The 25,488-nt window shown below is 41.5% G+C and overlaps 1 protein-coding gene across 1 annotated transcript in view; it reads left to right on the plus strand.

The window, feature by feature from the left end:
• The first annotated feature begins 13,628 nt into the window (after positions 1–13,628).
• The window catches only part of LOC147641798 (2-alkenal reductase (NADP(+)-dependent)-like), a 41,591-nt gene continuing 29,731 nt past the window's right edge, over positions 13,629–25,488 (plus strand). The window contains exons 1-3 of the mRNA XM_086799812.1: positions 13,629–14,176; positions 14,301–14,478; positions 14,699–14,865. Coding sequence (XP_086655938.1) covers positions 13,949–14,176; positions 14,301–14,478; positions 14,699–14,865 — 573 coding nt within the window. The 5' untranslated portion in view covers positions 13,629–13,948. The remainder of the gene's footprint in view (positions 14,177–14,300; positions 14,479–14,698; positions 14,866–25,488) is intronic.

Raw genomic sequence — 25,488 nt, forward strand, 5'->3', positions numbered from 1 at the left:
CTCCTGTGAGCGTTGTCATACCGTCATGTTGCACTACGTGTACTCATACCTTCTGTCACCTCACTTCACTCACACACACTCATTAGCATGGATTAGAGAGATTAGCAAGAGTAAGACTCCATTGCACAAAGGGAGAGTTTTTTGTATTATGAGAGATATTCACTTATATACATGGCCATAAGTATTCACACTCACCTAAACTGTGGTCGACTAGGCACTTTAGGCTCATAAGAGGACTAATGCTATTACAATGACTACTCTCATAATATATCCATGAAGTACATCACTTGGGACTTCATCCTAACTTATTACCATCACTTGGGACTTCATCCTAACTTATTACCACATGCTCTTGAAGTGGGAATCGCCATAAGTATTTCGTCGGACCATTAGGGCACCCGTCCAAGTTGTAGATTTGGACACCATTACTTCATATCTTGATGTATGACCCTTTGGTGTATCTACCTTGACTCCTTGGTATAAGATAATGGTAGTAGCGCTTGTTAACCCTAGGAATGGGTTAGCATTCTCCCCTTCTTGTTGTCGATCGCGTCCTCCGTGATCACATTCAAGACCTTTGTGTGGGGATAATTGACAAGTTTTGTTGGAGTAAGACTTGTTTTTGCATGCTTCTTCCCTCGTGCTTTTTATGCGTTTATGTATATTTAAGTGTTCAATGAAGTAGATATACATGAAGTACATGAACTAAGTCAAATAGACTCTTTTTGAGATGCTATTTGTTGAAGTAGCCACTTGTTGGTGAGGTATGAAAGAATTACGCCAACTTGCGAGGCAAATTTAGCCAGCTTCACTAAGGATTAGAGGCAATATGTTGTGAAGATTCAAGCTTTTATTTGGAGAGGTTTGCAATTTTGAAGGAAAATTCTAGGCCATCAGGGAAAATTTGGACTCAAATTGGGCCCTCTAAGGATTGCTACACATTCTCTCTATAAAAATGGGCTCATGGTGATTTTTTTTCAAATTAATTGAGAAGTGAGCGGAGTTTGGACATTTGGAATCTACTCATCGATACCTTTCCAATAATATATAGCATGTTCAAGAAGTCCCCAAATTTGAGACTCATGGGTATTTTTGTCGATGAGGGGCTTGAGTCTCATGCGGAGTGGCTTTCGATGTTGAGGCTTTTAAGCATCCAGCCGTCTCCTTTGGTGAGGATGGAGAGGCATTGACTCGAGGGCTTTTCCCACTTGAGTTCCTTTTTAAAGATAGATGGTTGCGCTTAGGGAGCTTCTTCAGGAATAGGTTTTGATTGTGAGGTTTTGGCATTGGACTTCATTGGAGAGGATGGAGTTGAAGGGGTAGATGCTTTATCAGAGTCGATCATTGATGCAGATGGTAGGTCATTGTGTAGAGGGGCTTCCAAGGAAGAAGCTTGTAACTTTTTGCGTTCAACGTCATAGAAATCCATTAGGGTTGGCCGTCCAATATGGTATTGTCAACTTTGTGTCATTGACCATCATGATGACCCTATCGCTAGCAAAGCACAGTGGTGCTTGGGCAGCAATAGTACATTTATGCCCTGCTTCCAACACATAATCAACCATAAAAACTTACACGTAAGGGAGTTAGTTTCAATATATATTGTATTTTCAAAGTACCCCAAACATGGCATGTTCAAGTCGTGTGAATGGAATGCTTTTAGGATGAGCCATGAGTGTTGGTTGACCTAACAAATCACAACTTGAGGGTCCTAATAATGTGCTCTTGTTGTGGATAAAGCAGTGCTTTGATTGTGGTGATTTTATTGGAAAGTTCCAATCCAACCATAACTCTTGGGATATTCTGAGTAAGATGGAAGTTCCATCTCCTTTAAGGTTTCTTCCTCCCATCATAACAATTTTACAATGCCTGCAAGAGTGTTCAATGTGATTGTTTGCATGGATGTGTCAATTGGATACCACGAGTCACATACCCAAATTCCCCCAAGGATAACATCATACTCAAGGGTATCTGGGGTAACGTGGAATCTAAATTTCACATTTCCTGATTGTTTGAGTAGCATAGTTAAAGCAACCTAGAGCTTCAATGTTTTGCCCATTGGAACCTCTTGCAAGACCATTGTCTTTAGGGATGATTTTAGGTTATCCCAATGACACCCAAGTATTTATTGTCATGATGTTATGACTAGCTCGAGGGCTAATCAATGCATGTTTGTACTTAACATCATTGCCCATAGGGAAATCTAACCATACCATGAGAGAATCTTCAAGTGGAACCATGGATGTTTCAGTTTTTGTTTCAGCTTCAGATCCCGTTTTGGTTTCATATTCCCATTCACTTTCATCCTCTTCTTGGCTCGTAGCTTTTTCAAGAGTGCCCAATGTGTACAATGGCACACTCGGTCATTTGACAACCAACTTTAACAGAGGTCTATTTGAAACTTGCGAATCCTTACAGTCCTGTTCTATGTAGATCTTGATATCTTGGTATACCTCATGTTTAGCCTTTAAAGGTGTAAGTGCTAACGCTATGTTGGCTTCACCAACGAGAGAAGAGTGCTTTAATTTCATAAGGGATTCATCAAATTCCTCATGTGCTTTTTCAATTGCATCATTCGTGCAATCTACCTCTAATAACTCTTCTGTAGAGAGTATGTCTTCCTCTTGAAAGGGGAAGCGATACTCCTTCGGTTTTTATTGTTTTTTTAGGTTTGACATTATGAGGTTTAATCACAACCGGTGATCCTGTATGACACTCAACAATGCTTCGCATGCTCTCCTGAGCTTGCTTTTTTCGTTGCGCATATGTCATGTGATTATGATTTTCTATTTGGGGTAGTTGGGCGAGTTCTAGTTTCTTGATTGGTCAATGAGGTGCACTAAGTGACAAATCAGAACATGTTTCATCCTCACTTAGTGACGTACTAGAACTTGTTTCATCTTTATACTTTCCTTGGATCGTCAGGTTTTCATTATGTTTACCCATGCGACGAGAACGAACTTTCTTTCGGGATTTTGTTTCATGTGGCACACATGTGGGTTTTGTGGTTTCAGGGTTAGCCTTTGAGGTAGGTGCTTCCGCATCATGTGTAGCTTTTGGCTCTTTTGGGTTTAGGACCTCCACAAGATCCTTTCCCTTGTCCTTTTTTTCAACCTTGGTTTAGGACCTCCACAGGCTCCTTTTCCTTGTCCTTTTTTTCAACCTTGGTTTCGACAATTTGTTGCCCCTTGTTTTTCCTAGGTTTAGAAGATTTTGCATCATTTTGTGGTTTCAGTTTAAAAACATGTTCTTCTACCCATTTCAAAGTGTGTTCTTTTACATTCTTTCATGACTATTTCTCGTGCCTTGGCTTGTAAGCGTGTAAGCCCATTCAAGGGTATCATGGACAATTTCCTGTTTTACACACTCAAGATGTTAAGAGTTGTATTCTGCGAGACAGGTTGCATTGAAGCAACTTGCCTTGGGCAATCTTGGAATATGTGATCAATACCATATCGTTCACATATGGGTTGCAAAGTGTCAGTGATGATGACTGTGGGCATGGAAGTATTCCAAAATGTGCAGTCGGCCACTTTGTGCGGTCCACAATAATAGAAACACTGAAGTGTTTGCTACCTAACTGCTTCATGAGCAGTTTGTACCCTTTGAACTGTTTCTGTTTGGTGTACAAGAGATTCAAGTTTTGAGGTAATTGTAGGTGAATTAAGATATTGGTGTGTGTCGTGACCAAAGGTTTTACAACATATGTAGTACAAAAAGATAGGCCTATCGTACGCACATTGGGGATTGGGATGGACATAGCAATGGCAATGAGCACAAGGCATTTCCTACATCACTTTGAGAGGCATTAAGGATGAGAGGGCTCATCCTCTCTTGGAGACTCTGGTTCAAAGTTTTTAAGTAAGGCTACATAAAATTCAGAGAATGATAATTCCAAGATCAATTTTTGTTTAGCCATTGTTTCACTTGGTTTAGATGAGGAACATCTCATATCGTTAGCATGTTGTCATATAAACGTATTGCTTCTTTACAACATTGTTTGAATGTTTCCGAATTGGAGACAATGATCAAGTTGTGTAAGCTATTTTGCTTTATGCCCATCATGAAACATATTTTCAATTGAGCATCGTTTAGTTTCTCCCATGGCTCACATTGTGAGTCCAAGATTTTTATCCGAATGATAAAATCTCTAATGGTTTCGTTTGTTTTTGCTTAATCGGATAGAGTTCTCTTGCTACACTCCACTGATCACCTTGTCTTGAAAAGCCATGGGGATAAAGGCTGTTTTCAAAGTCCTGAAGTTTGTCTTAATCAATGGCATCAATGTGATGAACCGTCGACTAGCCTTTCCCACTAAGCAAAGGTTCAACGCATGTATCTTGGTGGGGCAATTTGGATTTCCAAAGGCTTCACATCTTTGTTCAAACATTTGCATGAATTGAACAGGATCAGTCGTTCCATCGTATTTGCCCATGATTTTGGAAATCTGTACGGTCTTGTTGTTTGATGAGTCACTGAGGCCTGTGTGGGTGCTAATGTGGGTAGGACCTCATTTAGTCCTTGGGGAACCCCCTTTCTAAATTAGTCAATATGTCCAAGGTCTGGGCATCTAGGGGTTGCAAAGGGTTGGTACCTAGCCCTTTTAATAAAGGTTTAGGACTTATGGTAGTGCAAGGTAAGGGACCAAATCCTGGATGATAGGCGGTGTAAAACCTGTTGACACGCTAGTTGTCAGCATGGAAAATGGTATTGGGAGTTGCATTTAGGGCATGGATCTCAATGGCTTGAAGATATCAGCCATTGGGTTTAGTCTGAGTGTGAGTCAACATAATCCCTCTATTGTTGCCATATCTTGACGTTTAATTGCTCCTTAGTGACCAAGCACACTTGCGGGTTTTTTTAAAGCTTTTTAGGTTTTCTTACAACCTTGTAGGCGCTAAAAGCACATGTGAATGACCTCTAGAGATATTTTTTCGAAAAAAGTGTGCCATTGGTATCCCAGATGGAAGCCGAGGCCTCAAAAGCACATGTGAACGTCCTCTTAGGATGAACTTTTCTAGAAAAAGTGCATGCCAATAGCATCCTAGATGGAAGAGGAGGTCTCAAAACCTATTTTCCATCACTGTCTTAAGATGATTTTTTTTTCTAGAAAGATTTTTCGTGTTTTGTAGCCCGTTTTTTAATGTGTTTCAAAAGGAATTTGGAAAAAATATGTATGAGAGAGTTGTAGTATTTTTTGAGTACTACAACTTTCTCTCTAAATTTTTCATGATTTCGCCATTTAGACACTTAAAAAGTAACCTGAAAATGGTACGCAATCTTTTTTGGGGCTTTTGGGCGATTTATAGTGTGTTAAGGCTCATTTTTTTTACCTTGATTTATGGGTTGAATTTTGAGGCTACTAGTCGGAAGCCACAACGATGGACTTTGCCCTCGGATACTCCAAATCAATCTTGAAGAGCTCGATGCCGTCTTTCCGATGAGCACTAGAGCACGTTCATCGACCTCACAGTTTAGGAGATATAAACCTCCAAACAAAGCTATTTTCCAAACTTTATAAAAACCCACAGACCCGTTTCACGGATGTGAACTGGATCTCACGCTAAAAATTAAATTAAATTTATTATTATTATTTCGTGGGCCTGGTTCACGACGTGAATGAGGTGCGGTGGTTCACGACATGAATAGGTAGTTTATGGATTTTTTATTTGTGGACCTGGTTCACGACATGAAGTAAGTAGTTCATGATTTTATTATTATTATTATTTTTTTGCGGGCCTGGTTCATGACATGAACTAGGTGCAGTTCCCAACGTGAACTAGGTAGTTCATGGATTATTTATTTATTTTTTATTTTTTTGGGAGTCTAGTGGGAAATTCAAATTTCCTTGTGTGGAGAGAATATTTTTTGAATTTGAAATTGGGGAGATATAGACATTTTTCCAAAAAGATAAGTGAGAATAAAAAAGTCAAACACTTTTATGACACCTCCTTACACCCTTCATAAATGACCCCTAAAATGGACAATTTGACAACTCATTGGCATGTTTTCATTCAATGCTCATTAGCCTTAATGAGTTATCAAAAAAGTGCATAGAAATTAATCAAAGATTAATCCTTCCACTAATCTTTCTCTCTTTTAAACTAATCAAGGGCTCTAATTAACCACTAATCACTAATTAATTCACACCATTAAGCACATCATTCAACTAATCAAGGGCTCTAATTAATCCTTTCACTAATCTTTTTTCTTTTTGGACTAATTAAGGGCTTTAATTAATTACTAATCACTAATTAATTCACACCATTGAGTACATCATTGGATAGAGCATGAAATTACTAAGCTATGTGTATCAATTAATGTGTAAATTAATCCATAATTAGAGATTAATTAAACTCTTAATTCTAGTCTCTTTTCTTTTATACAAAATTAAGCAAAAGAGAGAATAAAAGAGTCAACACTTTTATGACACCCCCTTACACCCTTCATAAATGACCCCTAAAATGGACAATTTGACAACTCATTGGCATGTTTTCATTCAATGCTCATTAGCCTTAATGAGTTATCAAAAAAGTACGTAGAAATTAATCAAAGATTAATCCTTCTACTAATCTTTCTCTCTTTTAAACTAACCAAGGGCTCTAATTAACCACTAATCACTAATTAATTCACACTAAGCACATCATTCGACTAATCAAGGACTCTAATTAATCCTTTCACTAATTAATTCATACCATTGAGTACATCATTGGATAAAGCATCAAATTACTAAGCTATGTGTATCAACTAATGTGTAAATTAATCCATAACTAGAGATTAATTAAACTCTTAATTCTAGTCTCTTTTCTTTTATGCAAAATTAAGCAAAAGAGAGAAAAATTCCTCAAATTTATGAAGAAATTGATGTAATTAGGTATTTTGATGCATCTAGATGCTCTCAAAACACTCAACAACACTAATTTCGACCTCTTACATGATCAATTTTGATCCCAAAAAACACATTTTCTAGTTTTTTAACCTCCTGAATTGGATTAATCACCCCTTAATGATAAAAACTAGTCAATTAAGAAAGATTAGAGTTTTTAAGAGTTCCTTCAAAGGATCAAGATACTCCCAATACTTGCTAACACTCTAATGCATACAAATCAAACAAAAACCATATAAATCAAACAAAAATTAATGATTTCCATGTTTAACTCTAAAGAGAGCTAACAATCACTAAAACTTGCATTCTATTGTATTTTTTAAAGCAATGGATGCAAACAAAGCCTAATACTACACTCCATGTGCAAGCCCTAGGAACATTAAAAACTAAATTAACAATAATAAAAACAACGATTTAAGCTAAAAGTTAAGTAAGAAAGCATTCTTTACAAAACAAAAAAGCGTAGATTAGAGAAAAATGATGAAAAAAGCCGAGGGATGATTCCCCGCCGGGCGCCAAAAATGTTATGGCTCACCCAAACTCCCCTTGAAACACATCCAACAAGAGATTACCTGGTGAATCGCAACTATCATGAGAATCTTTCCAATGGCCGAGCTCGTAACCCTTGAGGTCTCCAAGCTCCACAACTCCTTGAGAATCAATTCCACTGCGCCTCTCACAAGCATAACTCACAAGCATTGTCACACCACCGTGTTGCACTACATGTACTCGTCCCTCCTCTCACCTCACTTCACTCACACACACTCACTAGCATGGATTAGAGACAGATTAGCAAGAGCAAGACTCCATTGCACAATGGGATAGTTTTTTGTATTATAAGAGATATTCACTTATATACATGGCCATAAGTATTCACACTCACTTAAACTGTGGTGGTCGGCCAGTTGAGGTTCATAAGAGGCCTAATGCTATTACAATGACTACTCTCATAATATATCCATGAAGTACATCACTTGGGACTTCATCTTAACTTACTACCACAAGCTCTTGAAGCGGGAATCGCTATACATATTCCATCAGACCATTACGGGCACCTATCCAAGTTGTTTAGTGGATTTTATCCTTAGTATTTACGATTTTATTAATTTAAAGGTTGATAACCTTAGAGTGGTAGCACTCTAAGGTTGATAACCTTGGAGTGGTAGCACTTACCAAAGTTGACTTTTATAATAACAAAATTGGCTAATTTAGTTAATTATTTTATTGACTTTGCAGCACTACCCACCAACATGGCAATCATATCGAGTTAACTTGTGAAGCTTCTTGAGATATTTCCTTAATATACTGACACATGGAATTGTCTCGACTTGGTGTCTACACGTGTTTCTATTTCACCTCCCCACAGTTGTTTATAAATATTCATACATATATACATATTCCTATATATGTATGTATGCATGTATATATGTATTATGTCTCATGTTTATAGCATGTTATAGTAGTGTATTATTGTTGATACATATCTAGTTATGTGCAAGCTCCACTCTTCATGTCTCATGGCTATATAGCATGTTGTAGTAGTGTATTATTGTTGATACACATCTAGTCATGTGTGTAAGCTATAATCTTTGTACTTGTACTCTTATATGAGAGTTTATCTTCATGGATTTCAATGTGATTATGAAGGATAGGAAATCTAGCTACCCATTCCATTGATTCCTTTTATAAATGTAGCCAAGTTATAGACCTTGCATGTGCTCTCTCTCTTCTTTTTTTGAGTAATGATGCAGAGCTCTTTCTTCTAAAGGATCCGTTATTTAATCTTATCCTCTCCCTTTTCTCTTGCTTATTCTTGCATATTCTCTCTCTCTCTCTCTCTCTCTCTCTCTTCTTTGAGTAATAATGACGAGCTCTTCCTTCTAAATATATGTTATTTAATCCTTTCGTCTCCCTTTTCTCTTGCTTATTCTTTTACTAAACACTAACAATGGCTTTAAGGGAGCCTTGATTTGCTTAACATTGGATTGGCTAGCCTCTTGCACATAATAAACCTTGCCACCTAGGGGATTCCATTCAACACAAAGGGTAACCCATACAACCCACCTTGGGGATTTCCAATCAAACAAAAGGTAACCCATACTATTTCTATACTCTCTTTTTTTATTGGGAAAAAGATCCTTCTATTAGTTGCCAAACAAGATAGTCATAATGGTTAAGTACAAACTTAGATCCATAGAGGGGGGAGTGAGAATCAAGAAAACTAAAAAGGGGAAGGATGCTTCTCTCCCTTGCCTTGCCACTCTAGGAGGATAAGACTACATTATACAATTTTTTATTTTTTATTTTTATTTTTTTTGGGGGGGGGGGGGCAACAATCACATAGTTGGTCTATAATGCCAAGTGGGCTCACCACCACTGTATAAAAAAAGGACTGTGACACTAAATCCTCAGGAAGGACTCTCGACACTTTTGCATGCAATTGGAGCCACCAAAAAGCTTCCCCCAATATCTATAGAGGGTATGAATAATGTCAAGCTAGATGTTCCAGATGGACTTCGCTAGCGGGGTAAGGGCACCCTCAATAGTCTCGCTATAGCAAGTTCTCCAAATATGCCATGCCGTAATACTATTGTAAATCTCCCATCTCTAGCAGGAAATGAGAGTCCAATAATCAATAGAGGGAGTTGGAACTAGAACTTGAGAGATACAAAGATGAGAGACCTACAAGTCAAGGCCCCACCATACTCCTCCTCATATGCCATGGCGGCCTCAACCTCAATGGCCCAAGAAACTATGCCCTAAGTTACTATACGGGAGGGGGCCCGATCCATAATGAAAATATAGAGAATCCTTTTCCAAATGTGTTGAGCCTTTAGGTAAGGCAATGTTGATGGGACTCCTGGAGGACCACACCTCCAACAAATTGTGGGAGGGGGCCCGATCCATAGTGAAAATACAAAGAATCCTTTGCCAAACCTACTGAGCCTTTAGGCAAGGCAAGGTCGATGGGACTCCTGGAGGACCACACCTCAAGAAACTGTTGGCCTACCTCCAATGGCCAACCAAAGTGCCTACCATGTCATAAACAGATAATACATTCCTTAAGTATAAGCAACATATAGATGGGGAAAAATCTCTAGCCATGGAGGATGCACTTTAAGATGTTTGATGATGAACTAGAAGGTTACATGAGAAAAACAATGGAAAAAGCTTGTTAGTTATGCTCTTGTGTTAGATGTAATGAAGATTTGGAAACATAGAACTCTTGCCAATTACACCGGAATTTGAATTGAATGGTACCCATACAAGTAAAATATGACTCTGAACCACACTTAGGATCTTGTGGATTGTCTTCTAGAACACAAGGTTAACTGTCTATAAGAAGGGGAGTAGCAACCTATTAATGGCATGCATACAAGTCATCAAAATTAGATTTCTCGCAACACCAATAGCACTCGGACCGTCTATAAGAAGGGGACTAGCACCTGCTAATGGCATGCATACAAGTCAGCAAAATACACATCTAATGGTACTTTAAATAAGTATAAGAGGCATGGCTAGTTACCAAAGGTTTTGCATAAGTTGAAGGATTCAACTTTTGGGGGAAGTTTGCTTCCATAGCTAGATTGTCCACAATATGCATAATTTCAACTTTAGCAATGCATGGAGAGTGGCATGTCATGAAGACTCTACTTTCCTTAATGGGAACCTCAAGGAGGAGGTATGCGTGGAGCAATCACCATATTTCATGGTCCTTGATTTTGAAAATAAGGCATGCTAGTTGCAAAAGGAAAACTTTGGGCTAAGATCGAGCCCATGATTTTCTGCTAATAACATGGCATTTCTTTGAGGGCAGTTGGCCTTCGTGCTTTCACATCATCCCCCATATTCATTCTAATGTATTGATGCTTACTTCACATAGTATGTCTTTTCTAAGTAGGACAATAATTGTTTGAGGATTGAAGTCTCACAAATTATAGGTAACATTTTGACCTCTCCACAAAAGGATCTAGGTGAGATGCTTAAGGCATTTGACATGATCAAATGCAAGGCAATTTGTATTACTTAAAATTGACCTAAAGCTGTTTGTTTGAGGATAGCTACTTGGGACTCAAATCTTTCTCTCTATACTATGCCAACATTAGCTATGCTATGAATGTTTTAAGCATGTTCTCTAATAAGGCTCTATGCATGCAAGTGTATACGGTACTCATGGTGTCACCTATGCTTTTGTGACTCAAATTAGGCGGGTATGACTTGACAAAAGATGCTTATTAAAAATTTGGCTTTGCATCAATGTTGTGTAAGGCAAGTTATTCTACTCAAATTTGATGATTAAGAGGAGACAACTGTACTCTCTGTAATGAGCTTTGATGAGTGATTGTAGTCCCTTTCTACACAACGAGTTCTTCTTCTACGAGGGTTTTTGAAATCCGTTAGCTTTAAAGCTCAGAAGCTACACCCTTTTACAAAAAGGAATAGTTAGTAGTGGCGTTCCTATGCTCTTCAATATTTATGCAACTCCTGTCCATAACTACAATCAATAATAGTCTTGCATAGATTTGGCAATGTTCATGATGGGCTTCTATGGCCTTCTTTGCCTGAGATTTAGAAGTGACCAGTAGTAGCTCTATCTTTGTAGTGGTGGGGCCTCCTTACCCACAGTCAACGGAGTCCTTGTGTGAAGGGTTTTTGTAGACTCCAAGTTTAAGAGTAGTTTCTTCACAAACCCTTTGTGGGAGGCACACATGCAGCCAGGCACTATTCCATTCACTATGTCCATTCACATAGGTCATTGGGTGGCAACCCTAGTGACGTAATGTAGTGTGAGAGATCATAGCCAACTTCTACCCCATCTTGTTGGCATGCCATGATTCTCATGACGGATGTCTCAAACTCCACCAATCACGAAGGTGGCACAAGCTGACCCCAATGTAGTCCACGCCATCATAAAGGCCTATGTGTCCCATACGATAGACCCCTAGTCCTCATGACTGTTCACACTGGTGGGATAACTAGAAGCTAAGTCCCATGGGAAGTCCCTTTTCCCAAGAGAGAGTTCCACATATGAATTTCCTCATAAATGAGCCACAAACGGTTGGCGGTGGCAGTTGGCCTCTATACTAGCCTTGTTATGTCCAAGCATGGGACATAACATTCTCTCCCCCTAATGAGTGCAGCTAGCCAGTAGTGGGATAACTAGAAGCCAAGTCCCATGGGAAGCCCCTTTTCCTAAGAGAGAGTTCCACATATAAATTTCCTCATAAATGAGCCAGAAACGGTTGTCGGCCTCTATACTAGCCTTGTCCAAGCACGGGACATAACATTCTCTCTCCCTAATGAGAGGAAGCTAACAAGAGGAAGACTGAGAGATAAAATATGCATTGGATTGAAGTAAAATTCTCCCAAGTGTTTTCTTCATTTGCCCGATCTTTTCATTTAATCAACCACTTAGAAATCGATACGTTCCTAAGGGTTTGTTCCCTACGATCAACAACTGTAACCAGCATATGAAGAACATAAATAGATAAATCCTCAAGTCTCGCCAGCTCTTGGTCAAAAACCAAGTTATCTCCTACACCTAGCATCTCTTTTAGTATACTAATTTATGAAAGACAAGATGCACACATACTACTCCATCTAGGAGATGCAACAATTTTTAAGCTTTCTCATTTATCTTTTTTAAGATCATATAAGGTGTAGAATACCTTGGAGACAACTTATAGACTTTTCCAGTCCTTACCACTACAGAATCTTTAAAAATTCTCAAGTAAACCCATTGGAAGAACTGTAGCTGATCGATCGCTCTGATTAGCAAAAAAATATGCTCTATCTTTATGCTTTCTTTTGCAAACTGCAACATCTCTTGCTGTTTTTGCCATAATTTAGCACTACAAGAATCTATAAAAAAATGTTTGATTATTGCTTTAGAGCCCCGATTGGTTGAAGAAAAGAGAGAGTGCTTATGGAGACTTGAACCTACAATAATGGCTGCTTCCCATTAGTTGATGACTTCGGGACTCTTGAACGTCAGCTTGTACATATTGAATAAAGTTGGGGAGAGGACGAGGTGTGTAGTCATATAAAAAAACGGACAAGGACTAAGGGCCTTGACACATGAAGCACTGTCTACTCAAATCCGAGCAGGGGTCCCTAAGGTGGTAGCCTAGTGGATAAGGCTTTGGATTTTCTATGAGAGGTCCTAGGTTCAAATCAAAGGGTATGTTTGCGTGAAGGTGGTGAGCATTTAGGTTGCCATCCACAAACCTTAGGCCATCATCATTCGATTGTCTATCACTTCCTTCTACCCTCCTCTTCGGTAATCCTACACGAGAATGGTGTGCAATGCTTGCCCTTCAAGCTCGCACTTTGGATCAGAGATGATGGTTACTATGAACATTAAAGATCTCGACTCAACTTGCGACACCCAGTTCTACCAAAAGTTGTGCAGGGTGTTCAGTCAAGTTGGCCGAGCGAGTAACTGTAGGGTTCGTCCCATAGCTTATCCATTGTCTCCAAAGTATTTGGAAGGATGATGGTACCTCCTTGTGGAACTCAGGTGTGTGTGTGTGTGGTGAGCAGTATGGTGTGTGTAGCCAGGTGAAATTCTTGTGTGCGACTAGGCATGAAATAAGACTCGACCAAAAAACGAGCCAGGAAATCGCTCCTCACTAGGGGCAACTACTCAACAAAATGAGTTTGAAAAAGAGTCGAGCACAAGAGAAAGGGCAAGAGTCTTTTTGGGAAGTTCTCAAAATTTCCACGAGTGACGAGGCTTGGATATTAAATGATATCCCTTTCTCGCGTGTGCTCAGCAAGACAGTTTGTCCAACCAGGTGCATCTCGTGTGCAGCGCGTCCAAATGTAGAGAGAGAGAGAGAGAGAATGTTAGCGTGGTCTCTCCGCCGCCGTTTATGTGAGAGAGAGAGTGTGGAGAGAGAGAATTCTAGCATAGCCTGTGTGTGTGTGAGAGAGAGAGAGATGATTCTAAGCATAGCCTCTGTGTGTATGTGAGAGAGAGAGACAGTGAGCATTCTATCATAGCCTGTGTGTGTGTGAAAGAGAGATAGAGAGAGTTCCTACCCTCTGTCTTTCAGAACCATGGCAGGAACAGATGTGCAAAACATGTATGTAACCCTTAAGAGATACATAACTGAGCAGCCCGTGGAGTCTGATATGGAAATAAAGTCCATCAAAACCTCTTTGCATATCGCAGAAGGCACTCAAGATGTGTTAGTGAAGAATCTGTACTTGTCTCCCGATCCATACATGCGCAACCGGATGCGGGATAGCAGAGAATCGTACATTGAACCATTCACTCCTGGCTCGGTAAGATATGGTATTGGATATTAGATGCAACCATAGGCATCACCCTTGAATCATTGAAGTTTTCATCAAATAATTGTTTCAGGTTTAGGAGATGGCTTGAGCTTTGCTTGGTTTTTGTGAACAGCCCATTGTTGGCTTTGGTGTCTCCAAGGTTATCCTTTCAGATCATCCAGATTTCAAAGAGAATGATATTGTTACTGGTATCACATCCTGGGAAAACTACAGTGTCATTAAAGGTGGTTCCGGATTGAGAAAAGTTACAAATACTGACATACCATTGTCCTATTATGTGGGCATTCTAGGTGATTCTCTCACTCCACACGCGCACACTTGTGTTTTTTTACATGGAAAGTAGTGCCATCGATCTGGCTCCATACCATAGAAGTTTTTGGTAGGATTTGAAAGTTGTATTATTGTTAAATAATCCTAAGCTTGCATCAAGGTATGCGTGTTCATTGCCTTGCAAGAGTTGTTTCCTAGCACCCTTGTTGGTTTTCCAATCTAGTCTTTGATTGGGTGCAGGGTTGCCGGGGTTGACTGCCTATGCTGGTTTCTTTGAGGTGTGCACCCCTAAAGAAGGTGAACAAGTGTTCGTGTCAGCTGCATCTGGAGCAGTTGGCCAATTAGTAGGTCAATTTGCAAAACTTATGGGATGCCGTGTCATTGGGAGTGCTGGTAGTGATGAAAAGGTAGCTCTCTGCATGACTTGCAAAATGATTTAATTTAGAACAATTGCATTGGTTACTGGATTATATTGGAAGCATGCAATTTAATAGTCATCCACAACATGGGCACTCAATCCCAAGAGCCAGGAACACATTAGAGGAGTGCTGGCTGTGGCCCTCCAAGCATAGTTGTAGGGGAATGCCGTTTCCGCACCGAAACACCGTTCCCTGACCTTGCTGTTGCCGTTTCTGCTTTTCTGTTCCCTGCTGCATTATTTATTACATTAAATTTCTTAATGTTTACATAAAGTCTCTCAAAAAGATGCCCAATTTTTGACAGGTGAATTAAAAAATTGCTGTTCTCTAATTCTTGTTCCCCCCATATTTGGGTTGTCTGTATATCCCGAACATCGACCATTCCCATTGCTCTATTCCCGTTTTTGGCAACTATGCCTCCAAGTGATTGCCTTTGCTTTGTTCACTAGGTTCAATGAAGATGCATGTCAGCCACACACACGGGCACTCGGTCCCAAGAGCAAGGAACACATAAGAGAGGTGTCAACTATGCCTCCAAGTGATTGCCTTTGCTTTGTTCACTAGGCATCAATGAAGATACATGTCATCCACACACACGGGCACTCGGTCCGAACTTCCAAGAGCAAGGAACACATAAGAGAGGTGTTGGACTTGTTTGTGGCCCTCCAAGTGATTGCCTTTGTTTTGTTCACATTGTTCAATGAAGATGCATTTGTGAGCTTTGTAGTCAAGCTTTTTTCTAATTTCCTTTGGTATACATGGCTGTGACATAAAACAAACACATCCAAATTCCCTAAAATGAAGCACATTAGGTTTCCTTTGGGTCCATGTTTCTCGAGGTGTTTCGGTCTTTATAGATTATGCCTCTGTATGCTTTCTTTTGGATATCCCATTTTGTTGTGATTTGTAAGAGGTGGTGAATTCTGTTAGGATTAGGGGTTAGTCACAAGGGTTTAACAAGAGTGATTAAGCAAGAGGGCATGAGATTAACTTGAAAGACTAGGCATACTCATAACATTATAATAATAGTCCTTTTATAGGAGAGACTTCCCTTGACAAGGTGTATACATATGATGCCACCACATATGCCAAATGTCAAACCATGATGCCAAGTGTTCCTAAGAGGTGTAAGCTACATACGTCATTGCCCTCTTAAGAGGTGTAAGCTACATACGTCCTAAGAGGTGTAAGCTACATACGTCATTGCCCTCTTAAGAGGTTGTTCCCACACACAAAATAACCCACACACTAGCGGTTGTTCACACACTAGAATTGCATTATTTTAAACATAGAATACTAAGTTATTAGGTGGCCGTTTACACAACCATGTAGCACCCATTTATTCCCACATTCATCACTATTAATATGTAACATTTCCCCCATGGTGATAATGTGGCTAGAAAGCCGAATCGTCTTGGACTAGGTTTGTTGCATCTTCTTGTTGCTGCTTCTCGTCGGAGGTAGAGGTAGCAGATTTTGCCAATTCATCTTCAGTATTCAGCTTGGCAAGTCGTTTATGGCACTCGTTGATGTAGTGCGCAAGCTTGTGGCAGCAATGACATTTTCCTTTCTTCTTGGTGTCACCTTGATGTGAGTCCAGTTTGCCTTTGCCCTTGGAGAACCAGGCTTGGTCTTCTATATGAGTATCTCCTCGCGATTTGTTCTTCCTTGTCTCCTCTTCTCGAAGGAGTAACCCAACCAGCTCTCCAAAAGAAATAGGGTTGCCTCCACCTCTCATGGAAAGATTTAACAAAGTGTGAAAGCTTTGATAGGAGGAGGTAAGGAATTGAGAGTAGTGGTGACTAGCTTTCTGTCTCCTACTATCTCATTGATTTTCAACAGTTGTTCATTTAGGTCCCTTTCCTTGGTTAGATGCTCTACCATGGAATGAATCTCCTTCTTGCACATCAAGGTTGTCTAGCTCCCGCATCAGGTACAGGACTGTAGCTTCATTATGGGTTTGGAACATGACTTCAAGGACTTGCCATGCAGCCTTATCAAAGCTGCAAGATCGGATGTGAGGTATAATAGATCATTTCACAAAAAAAGTAGGCTTGAGCATCCCTAGAGTCCCACCTACGTCGTTATTTAGTAGGAGGAAGTAACCTGTGAGACTCTGGACGAGCTTTTGCAGTTGTTACCGGAGGAGCACAAGGTTCTTCTCCAATGATAATCTCCCATAAGCCTCAGGATATTAACACAATTTTCAACATAAAGCTCCCCAAAGAGTAAGTAGACCCATATAATCTTGTCCTGTGGGCAAATACCCAAAGATATCTGATCCTCTGTGTGCCATCGTCAAAGAAAGAGATTTACCAAAGTAGAATTATGTGCAAAAGACAAGAAAGCCTCCCCTTGAATGGGAACTTTTTGTGCACTAACAAGCTTGTGAGAAAGTATGGGAAAATAACTGGACCGTGCACACAAGGCACTGGAATTTGACTAGATGTAAGATGCAATTGCCAAGGTATACCAGAAACAAGATGTACACCTGAGTGAGCTTAAACAATGCTCTGGATAGTTAATTGCATTGATGCAAGAGTTCTTAGATTTGCATTGAATTCTAGAGTGCCTATGGATGCCTAATCCAAAAAGTATCTCTAAGAGGAATCCCTAAAAATTAAAACCTGATACCTCAAAGCATAGTCAGAGGGGATGCCCGTCCCGGGTCTTGGGGACGGGGGAATGCCGTCCCGGCCTCCCTTTCACGTGGGGATGTGTCCCTCTGCTGCTGGGGGGACGTCCCATGTGCCGTTCCTCCCTTATTAGGGGACGTCTTAAATTTGTGGGAGGGGGGGTGTTTGGGGACGCGAAGAAAAAAACACGATTTTTTGTTTTTGGAAGGCTTAGGTTTTAAGTTTTAAGTTTTAATGTTTTAAATAAAGCCTATCTAAAGGCTGAAGTGCGAAGTTTGCTGAGTGATCTTTGCTCTCTTCCATCTCTGTTGTGCACACTTGCTCTCCTCCATCTCTCCTCTGGAGTGTGCACACTGCACAAGTTCTTGAGGCTTGAGCGTGCCAAAGCTCCATCTAAGCTACCATCAGCCTTCAATGGCCTCTTTCTCGTGAGCACCAGCAGTCCGTGTTGGGGGTAAGGGTTCAGGTTGGTCTTGGTGGGAAGAGGTGAATGCCTAGAGACACGTCCCGTCTGCATCAGAAATGGATCTAGACCAAATATCAAATAAATCAACACATGAAGTCCACATCTAGCATTCATTTGATAAGCATCAAACACATGAGAAATCCATGTGTTTATGATGAAAAGAGAAGAAATCCACATGCACATGTAGCAAAGAAGGTATGTGCATAAGGTCTAAGTGATTTAACCTCTCACCATGAGGATGGCTATGAAGCTTGCCATGAGTCCTAGACCATGAAAGGCCATCTTCATGCAAGGAGCCATGAGTACATGTAAGTGGCCAAGATAAGAATGATCAAAAGATCCCTACAATGAACCCAAGGCCCTATTTATAGTGGTCTTGTCCATAGTCCATTATTTACATATTTTGGGCTTTAGTTTTGCTTTATTACAAACCATCCCTTCCCAAAGATTTTGTCCTCAAAATCATACAAGGTATCTACAATTCATCATAGCAACAAATGAAATCAATGGGAAGTGGTAAAGGTCCCAAATATGCTCTCCAAATGTAAGGAAGTCCATAAAATTTAATCTCCAATGCATATGTATGGAACTGTTGTGGCACCCTTGTTGTAGATGAAATCCTTTGAAAGATTCTTCATGAAAACTCCATGAAATAGGCCACAAATGATGCATACACTTTAGTCAAACATGTCCCACATCATATTCTTCCATTGTGATGACCAATGAAGCTTGTTGGAGTAAAGCATCGACCCCAACAATGGACCTCACCAAAACTGTCTAGAAATTACAGCATGCCTATAATCCCAAGTATTGCCCATTTTCTCCATACAACTCATGCCACTTGGTCAAACAAGATCTTCCTCAAGTATGCCATATTGTTGCATATACTCCAAAGATTGCCAAGTAGCCTCATCCATGAGCAATGTGGAACTAGACTCTCCAATCATGAAAGAAGTGCTCTTAAAGCATAGTGGACTATTATGGCAGTCCATGTCGATGTCGAAACTACTTGCAAATCTTTCATGAGAACACTTCAAAATGAGCACCAAATGATATGTGCCTGATGCTAAAGCATTTACATATCGTAATCTATCATCATAGTCACTATTAGAGCTCATTGAGATCACTAAAAGACTCCAAAAAGTGCCTCTGCCAAATCTATCCAAAAAAATCATCTTCCATTGTAGGAGTCATAAAAGCCCATATAATGAATATCAAATGGCCCAACCACATCTTCACATAATAGAGCTTGTTGTTGCACCTAAGAAAGTGGTTGCCTATCCACAAGTAAAAAAATGTGAACAATCCTCTCATAGATGAATCCCACCATCGGGGTTAAATGGAAATGTATCCCTTTGAAATGCCTTGTCATTCACAATGTGACCATTATTCCAACCATCGGAGTCAAATGGAAAAGCTATGAGTATCGCCCTTAAGATGAGGTAATCTACACAACTATGACCGCATGGACGAAATGTAGATCCAAGCCACGTAGAATCCAAAGCAATGGCTATCAAATTACTTGGATCGAATAGAGAATATAGAAATCCCATGTCGGTGATGTGACTAGCCAATCCTCCTGGATCGAATGGATAACCATTATGTAGACCATCCAACCGCCATGAAACAATGGTGTGACCTCCTAGATCGAAAGGAAGGCATAACGGTGCATCTAACAATCCGGAATACAAACCCAACACCATCTCGGTATGAGGTACTCCATCATCAATGGTCATAGCACCGAATCCTCCTATCTCATAGGAATGGCATCCACAAAATATAAAGGCACATGCCTCATAACTAGCATCCCTATAAGCATAGGTGTCATTGTCAAGATCAACATGTTTACTACACCAATGCATACTTCATCATCAACATGTAGAGCATGTGTAAAATCCATGTAATAGTCATGATCAATAGGAGTAGAATATGTCACCTCAAGACTATCATCATCTCCATGAATAACATGTGTACTACCCATATATACATGTTCATGAACACATATATGGGCAATATTGTTATGAGACAATTCTCCCTATGATCCACATCTTCTCAGCCTTCATGATCAAACATGATCATCGAAGGCATGGTCATCACATGTATCACCAACAAATGAGTCATCATTCCATTTGTCATCAACAAATGAGTACTTATCCAAAATGTTATCAATGACCGTGTCCTCACAATCTCGTGGTGTCATATTATGAGTTGAGAATTCCTCAATCAAAGCACTTACGAAAGTTGTCCAATCATACCCATTTTCAGCTTGCATATCCCTTTCAACCACCATGGATACATTGGTGACTTGTTGAGAAAGATTTGTCAACAAAGTATCATCATCTTCTTGTTGTCCATAAATTACAACAAGTTTCTCATCCACTTCAACACCCACAATGTGTGCATAAAGACCCACATGGTCATAATCTATGTAATGACCAAATGTGATAGTGAATGGAATGTGCATAAAGACCCACAAGTGTTCAAGCATCATGGAATGCCGAAGTCCATTGTGGGGGATAGAGACCCCAAGACTACAAGTCTCTTTTGGCGGGCCTTATTTGATAATATGGGCACCAAATTGGACTCCTCATCAGCTTATCACCCTCAAACGGATGGGCAAAGTGAGGCTGCAAATTCAGCCGTGTTGGATCTCTTGAAATATTATGTGGCGGATTAGAAGTCTTCTTGGGAGAAGTACTTACCGCTTGTGGAATTTGCATACAACAACACGGTGCATGCGTGTACGGGAAACGTCCCGTTTGAGATTGTTTATGGTAAGGTGGTTTTGCCACCCATCCGTCGCACAAAGGATGAGATATTTGCAGCTGATGAGTATGTAAGAGACTTGGATATTGCTTTTGCTCGAGTGCGGATAGCCATTGCAAGGTCACAAGACAAGCATAAAAAGCATAGTAACATGGGATGGGGAACGAGAACGGGGAAGGTAACAGGGATTCGTGGGAACCGGGACGGGGAACGGGGGACGGCATACAAAATATGCAATTTTAAGTAAGCACTCATTTAAGAAACTTAACAATACTAAAACAAAGTCACTTTACACTTCCAAAGCATCAATATTAAGTCATACTAGCAAAAAAATGGGTGTTACAAAAAAGGAGATCGGGCACCCAGGACCGAGTCGCCAAAGGCTAAAGCAAAAGACAAGGGCAAAGGCCTAGGCCCTAACCACGTAAGTGGCATACAAAAAAGAGACTATCATTCGAGTAGTACATATGTCAAAAAGCCTCAAGGGGCATGTAAAGTGTTGGCCTCACGATCATGGGTCGCTGCAATGCCTGCAGGCTCCATAGAGATGTCCTCCACTTGCTCCTCCAACTCCTCATCATCTTGAGACATCTCCCTCTCGATAAATGCATCAGCCTTTGCAGTTGCACTCTTTCAAAGCATTCGCAAGTTTGCACTCACAAAGACTAGATCATTTGCCCGTTCCACCCCAAGATGGTTCCTCTTCTTCGATGCAATGTGACTGTATGAGCCTCCTTCTCGTCTCTGGTGTGACCTGATCACAAAATTGGACCTCATGACCGGGCTCATGCAAGAGGTGAGCTCTCACTTTATCCGCCCCACCCGTTCGCCTATATGGACATAGCTTGCAGGACCATGGGCGAGAGCCTCCAGGACCATGGGCGAGAGCCGCCTCCACTTCCAGGATGATCGGAGTTGACCTCTTCCCACCAAGACCAACCTTCGGTCCTCCTTTCTCTATTCGTATTGGCGCCGCCGAAACGAGGTGCGGGGGATGGTCGCGATGAAGATGCCATGGAGGCAAGTGCCAAGGAGGCTTGAGCAATGGAGGTGAGTGTAGGAGAGAGATGTAGGAGAGGCTAAAGCAAGAGGAGGTGAGACCGTGAGTGTAGGAGAGAGATGTAGGAGAGGCTTGAGCCTTGAGCAATGGAGGTGAGAGTAGGAGAGAGATGTAGGAGAGGCTAAAGCAAGAGGAGGTGAGACCGTTGAGTGTAGGAGAGAGATGTAGGAGAGGCTTGTCACTTGAGCCTTGAGCAATGGAGGTGAGACTCGAGAGTAGGAGAGAGATGTAGGAGAGGCTTGCCAATGGAGAGGTTAGAGCAAGAGGTGAGTGTAGGAGAGCAACAAGACTACAAGTGAACTTGAAATTACAACTTACCCAAGGTCCCAATGCCACTTGAGCCTTGAAAGTTGAGGGTTGAGAAGAGCTAGAGCCTTGCTGGGTTGCCCAATGCCCACTTGAGTCTTGAGCCTTGAAAGTTGAGGAGTGTTGAGCCAAATTGCCAATGAGCTTTCCACTCGAGCCTTGAAAGTTGGGAGCGTTGAGGCTTGAGCTTGAGCCAGGAGTCTTGTAAGTTGCTTGAGCCTTGCTTGAGCCTTGCCAATGGGGGCTCTTCTTATAGCCATGGGCCAAGTGGGGAGGGCTGCTCAACGGCTAGGCGCCCAACGGCTACAGGGCGCAACGGCACACTGCGCAACGGTCCGCTGACCGTCTCGTCCAGCTTCGTCCCACACGAACTGTCGTCCCGCCGTCCCGGAATCGCCGTCCCCTTGTTGCAGCGTGGGCTCACACGTCCCCTGGACGTCCCTTGTTCGGTTCCGTTCCCGCGCGTTATGGGATGGCGTTCCCCCGTCCCAGGCGTCCGTCCCCCACGTCCCCTGTGACTGATAAAAAGGCTGCGGACAAGCATAGAAGGCAATTGGATGTTAAAGAGAATGATTGGGTATTGCTGAAATTTGAGAAAGCAAGACTTGCAAAGAGGCCTGGCAAAGAGGGTGCATATCCTAAGCTTGCAACCAGGTACTATGGGCCTTTTCGAGTGATCGAGAAGATCAATGAAGTGGCTTTCAGATTGGCATTACCTAGTCATTGGCACATACACAATGCTTTTCATGTGAGTCTCCTTTGCAAGTATGCAGGGCTGGAGCCTAGTGAAACGGTCATTGAGGATCCACTAGAAGTGAATGAGCTTGAGGAGATCTTGCAGCCTGAACAGATTATGTATCACAAGGAACGCAAGCTTGCTGCTGCAGGCAAAGTTGTCAAGCGTTACCTTGTGGAGTTTAAGAACTATGTTCCCATTGATGTTAAATGGGTAGATGAAGAGTTCTTCAGAGATTGCCCACATGTGCTTCAGACATATTTGGATGCTTTCAGTTGTGGACGACTGTTTAGAAGCCGGGGGGAATGTCACCATTTGGCCACCCAATTGGTCCACCCTTGCTTTCTCATCATGTATGTACATTGGACTGGTGCCCATGGCAGTTGTATATGCCTGGGATTAATATCACTCATGTGATACTGTGGACTCGGCTTTCCGTTGGGACTTGTGCCTCCACGTACATGCTTGGAAATGCTTGGTGGATTGGTTTTCCATTGGGTTTGGTACCTCGTGTACTTGCCTGGAGCACGTCTATTTTGGTATAGTCTCATGAACGGGGATTGTCCATACCACTGCTGCATTTCATTACATCTTTATGTGCTTGCTTGCAATTGAAATTGCATGTTGTTTTCATGCTTGCTTGACCAATGTGTAGTTTTGGGTAAGGGGATGCCCGCCTGCGAACCGTGCATGTGAAACTATCTGCTGGCATGGTTATGTGGCATGTGACAGGTGGTAAGTATTGGTCATAAACCTAGCCTTAGGAGTTAGCACTAATTTATAAGTGAGTGTGTACACACTTCATTAAGTTTTGGGCGACCAAAACTCACTTATAAATTATGACCAGCCCGGTGTTCGTGCACATTGATATCTCGAGGTGGACATAACCCAATGTCCACCGCCCAGACCTTATCCCCTTTGTACAAAGGGAGTAACCAGCTATGTGTCCACTCTAGCTTGCTCCACAAAGCACCTGCCTACCACCTACACTGGACAACTCACCACCTCACTCCTCTCTCTAGAGATGGGCGCCTCCTTCATGAGGGCTGTTGGGCTGCATTTTCTGCACTTTTTCCTTCCCAACTCCATATCCAAGCTTGCTAAGGTGTTTTTCAAGGTTCCAAGAGTGTTTTCAGATGCTAATCACTCTCCTACTCACTCCCAATGACTGAAATTCAACAAAACAGCTCTCTTTATTGTTGTAATTTTTGGTCTTTTTGATGAAAATTCTAATTTCAGCCCTCCTTTCTCAAGTTAAACCATAGGGGAAGTTTTTCCAAGTTTCCCTTCATCCTCTTGAAGATTTTTGTCGCGAAGAAATGCGACAAATCAAAGATCTCTTCACTCCAAGGACTTTCATCAACTCTACTTGCAATTGGTAAGCTTTAATGCTTAAATATGGAAGCAAGTAGCAGGAGGGAGGAACCAGATTACAAGATCACATACCCTGTGTAGTGTTCTCTTGTCCTGTGTGCTCTCTTGCAGATTGTTGCTACCATGTGTTGGTGGAACAATAGGGAGCAGATGGTAGGGAACATGGGCACTTGAGAGGGTAGTGTGGATTGCACCTTCTTGCCATTGTAATGACACTCAATGCCCTTGTTTTTAGAATATCTGTTTTTGTCTGTGTCTTTATCTTTGTCGTTATTCTTGTCAGAACCCCCTTTCCCTTTCTTCTGTTGATTCTTCCCTTTATCTCGTGCGGTCAAAGCTCCATCAGAACCACTAGAGATGCCAGTCCGCTCCTCAAAGCGAGACTCAATCTCCACGGTGGAGGGGAGAACTTCTTTCGAGGTAACTGGAACAGGACGAGGAGAAGAAACAAGAGATTAAAAGTAAGCATCAAATCTCTTTGGAAACTTGGAGAAAATCCGAATAGCCATATCCTCTGTAGAGATATCCTTGCCACAAACAGCAAGCTCGTCTCGGAGATCTTTCATCTTTGAGATGAAAGCAGATAAAAATGGAAAGGTAGAAACTGACATATTCATAAGCTGCTTTTCCAAAGCCCAAATCCGACCCGGAGACTTAATCTCGTAAAGATTTGCAAATGCCTTCCAAACTTTATGTGCAGCATCCTTTATGTGCAGCATCCGTTGTACGCATGAGAGAGAATAGAATCTTGACAATTCAACAGCAGAAAAGAGAAAACACGACGATCATTTGCCCGCTAAATGTCAATTTGTGTCTGAGTCACACCAACGGAAGCAAGGGTGGGAGGGGTGGCATTGGCAGGTGTAACAAGCCAATCCCAGAGATCCATGCCACGAAAGGCTGATTTCACCTCACCTTCCACAAAGTGTAGTTGGAGCTGTCACCATTTGGTCCATCTCCATTTCTGGAGCCACTTCTATGGGACGCTCACTTCATAGAGCGGCCGCCATGTTCACATGGGGCCAAGCCAATGTCCCATGTGAAAGGGCCAGTCTTTTGGTGTCACATGGACGGGAGCCTGATTAGTGCCATCCGTGTGTGACTAGTGCTGCGTCACATGGACGGGAACCAGTTTCGTGTCACCCTTGTGTGACTTGCTTCGTACTGTATGGACGGGAGCATGTTGGTGCCACCTATGTATGGGGAGGATGGCGTCTTACCTATGGGAGTGTCACTCCATAGGAAGACCAGGACATATTTTTATATT

The sequence above is a fragment of the Cibotium barometz genome, chromosome 1, assembly GCF_041138505.1.
Source record: "Cibotium barometz isolate CiBa-2024 chromosome 1, ASM4113850v1, whole genome shotgun sequence".
NCBI classification, from domain to species: Eukaryota; Viridiplantae; Streptophyta; class Polypodiopsida; order Cyatheales; family Cibotiaceae; genus Cibotium; species Cibotium barometz.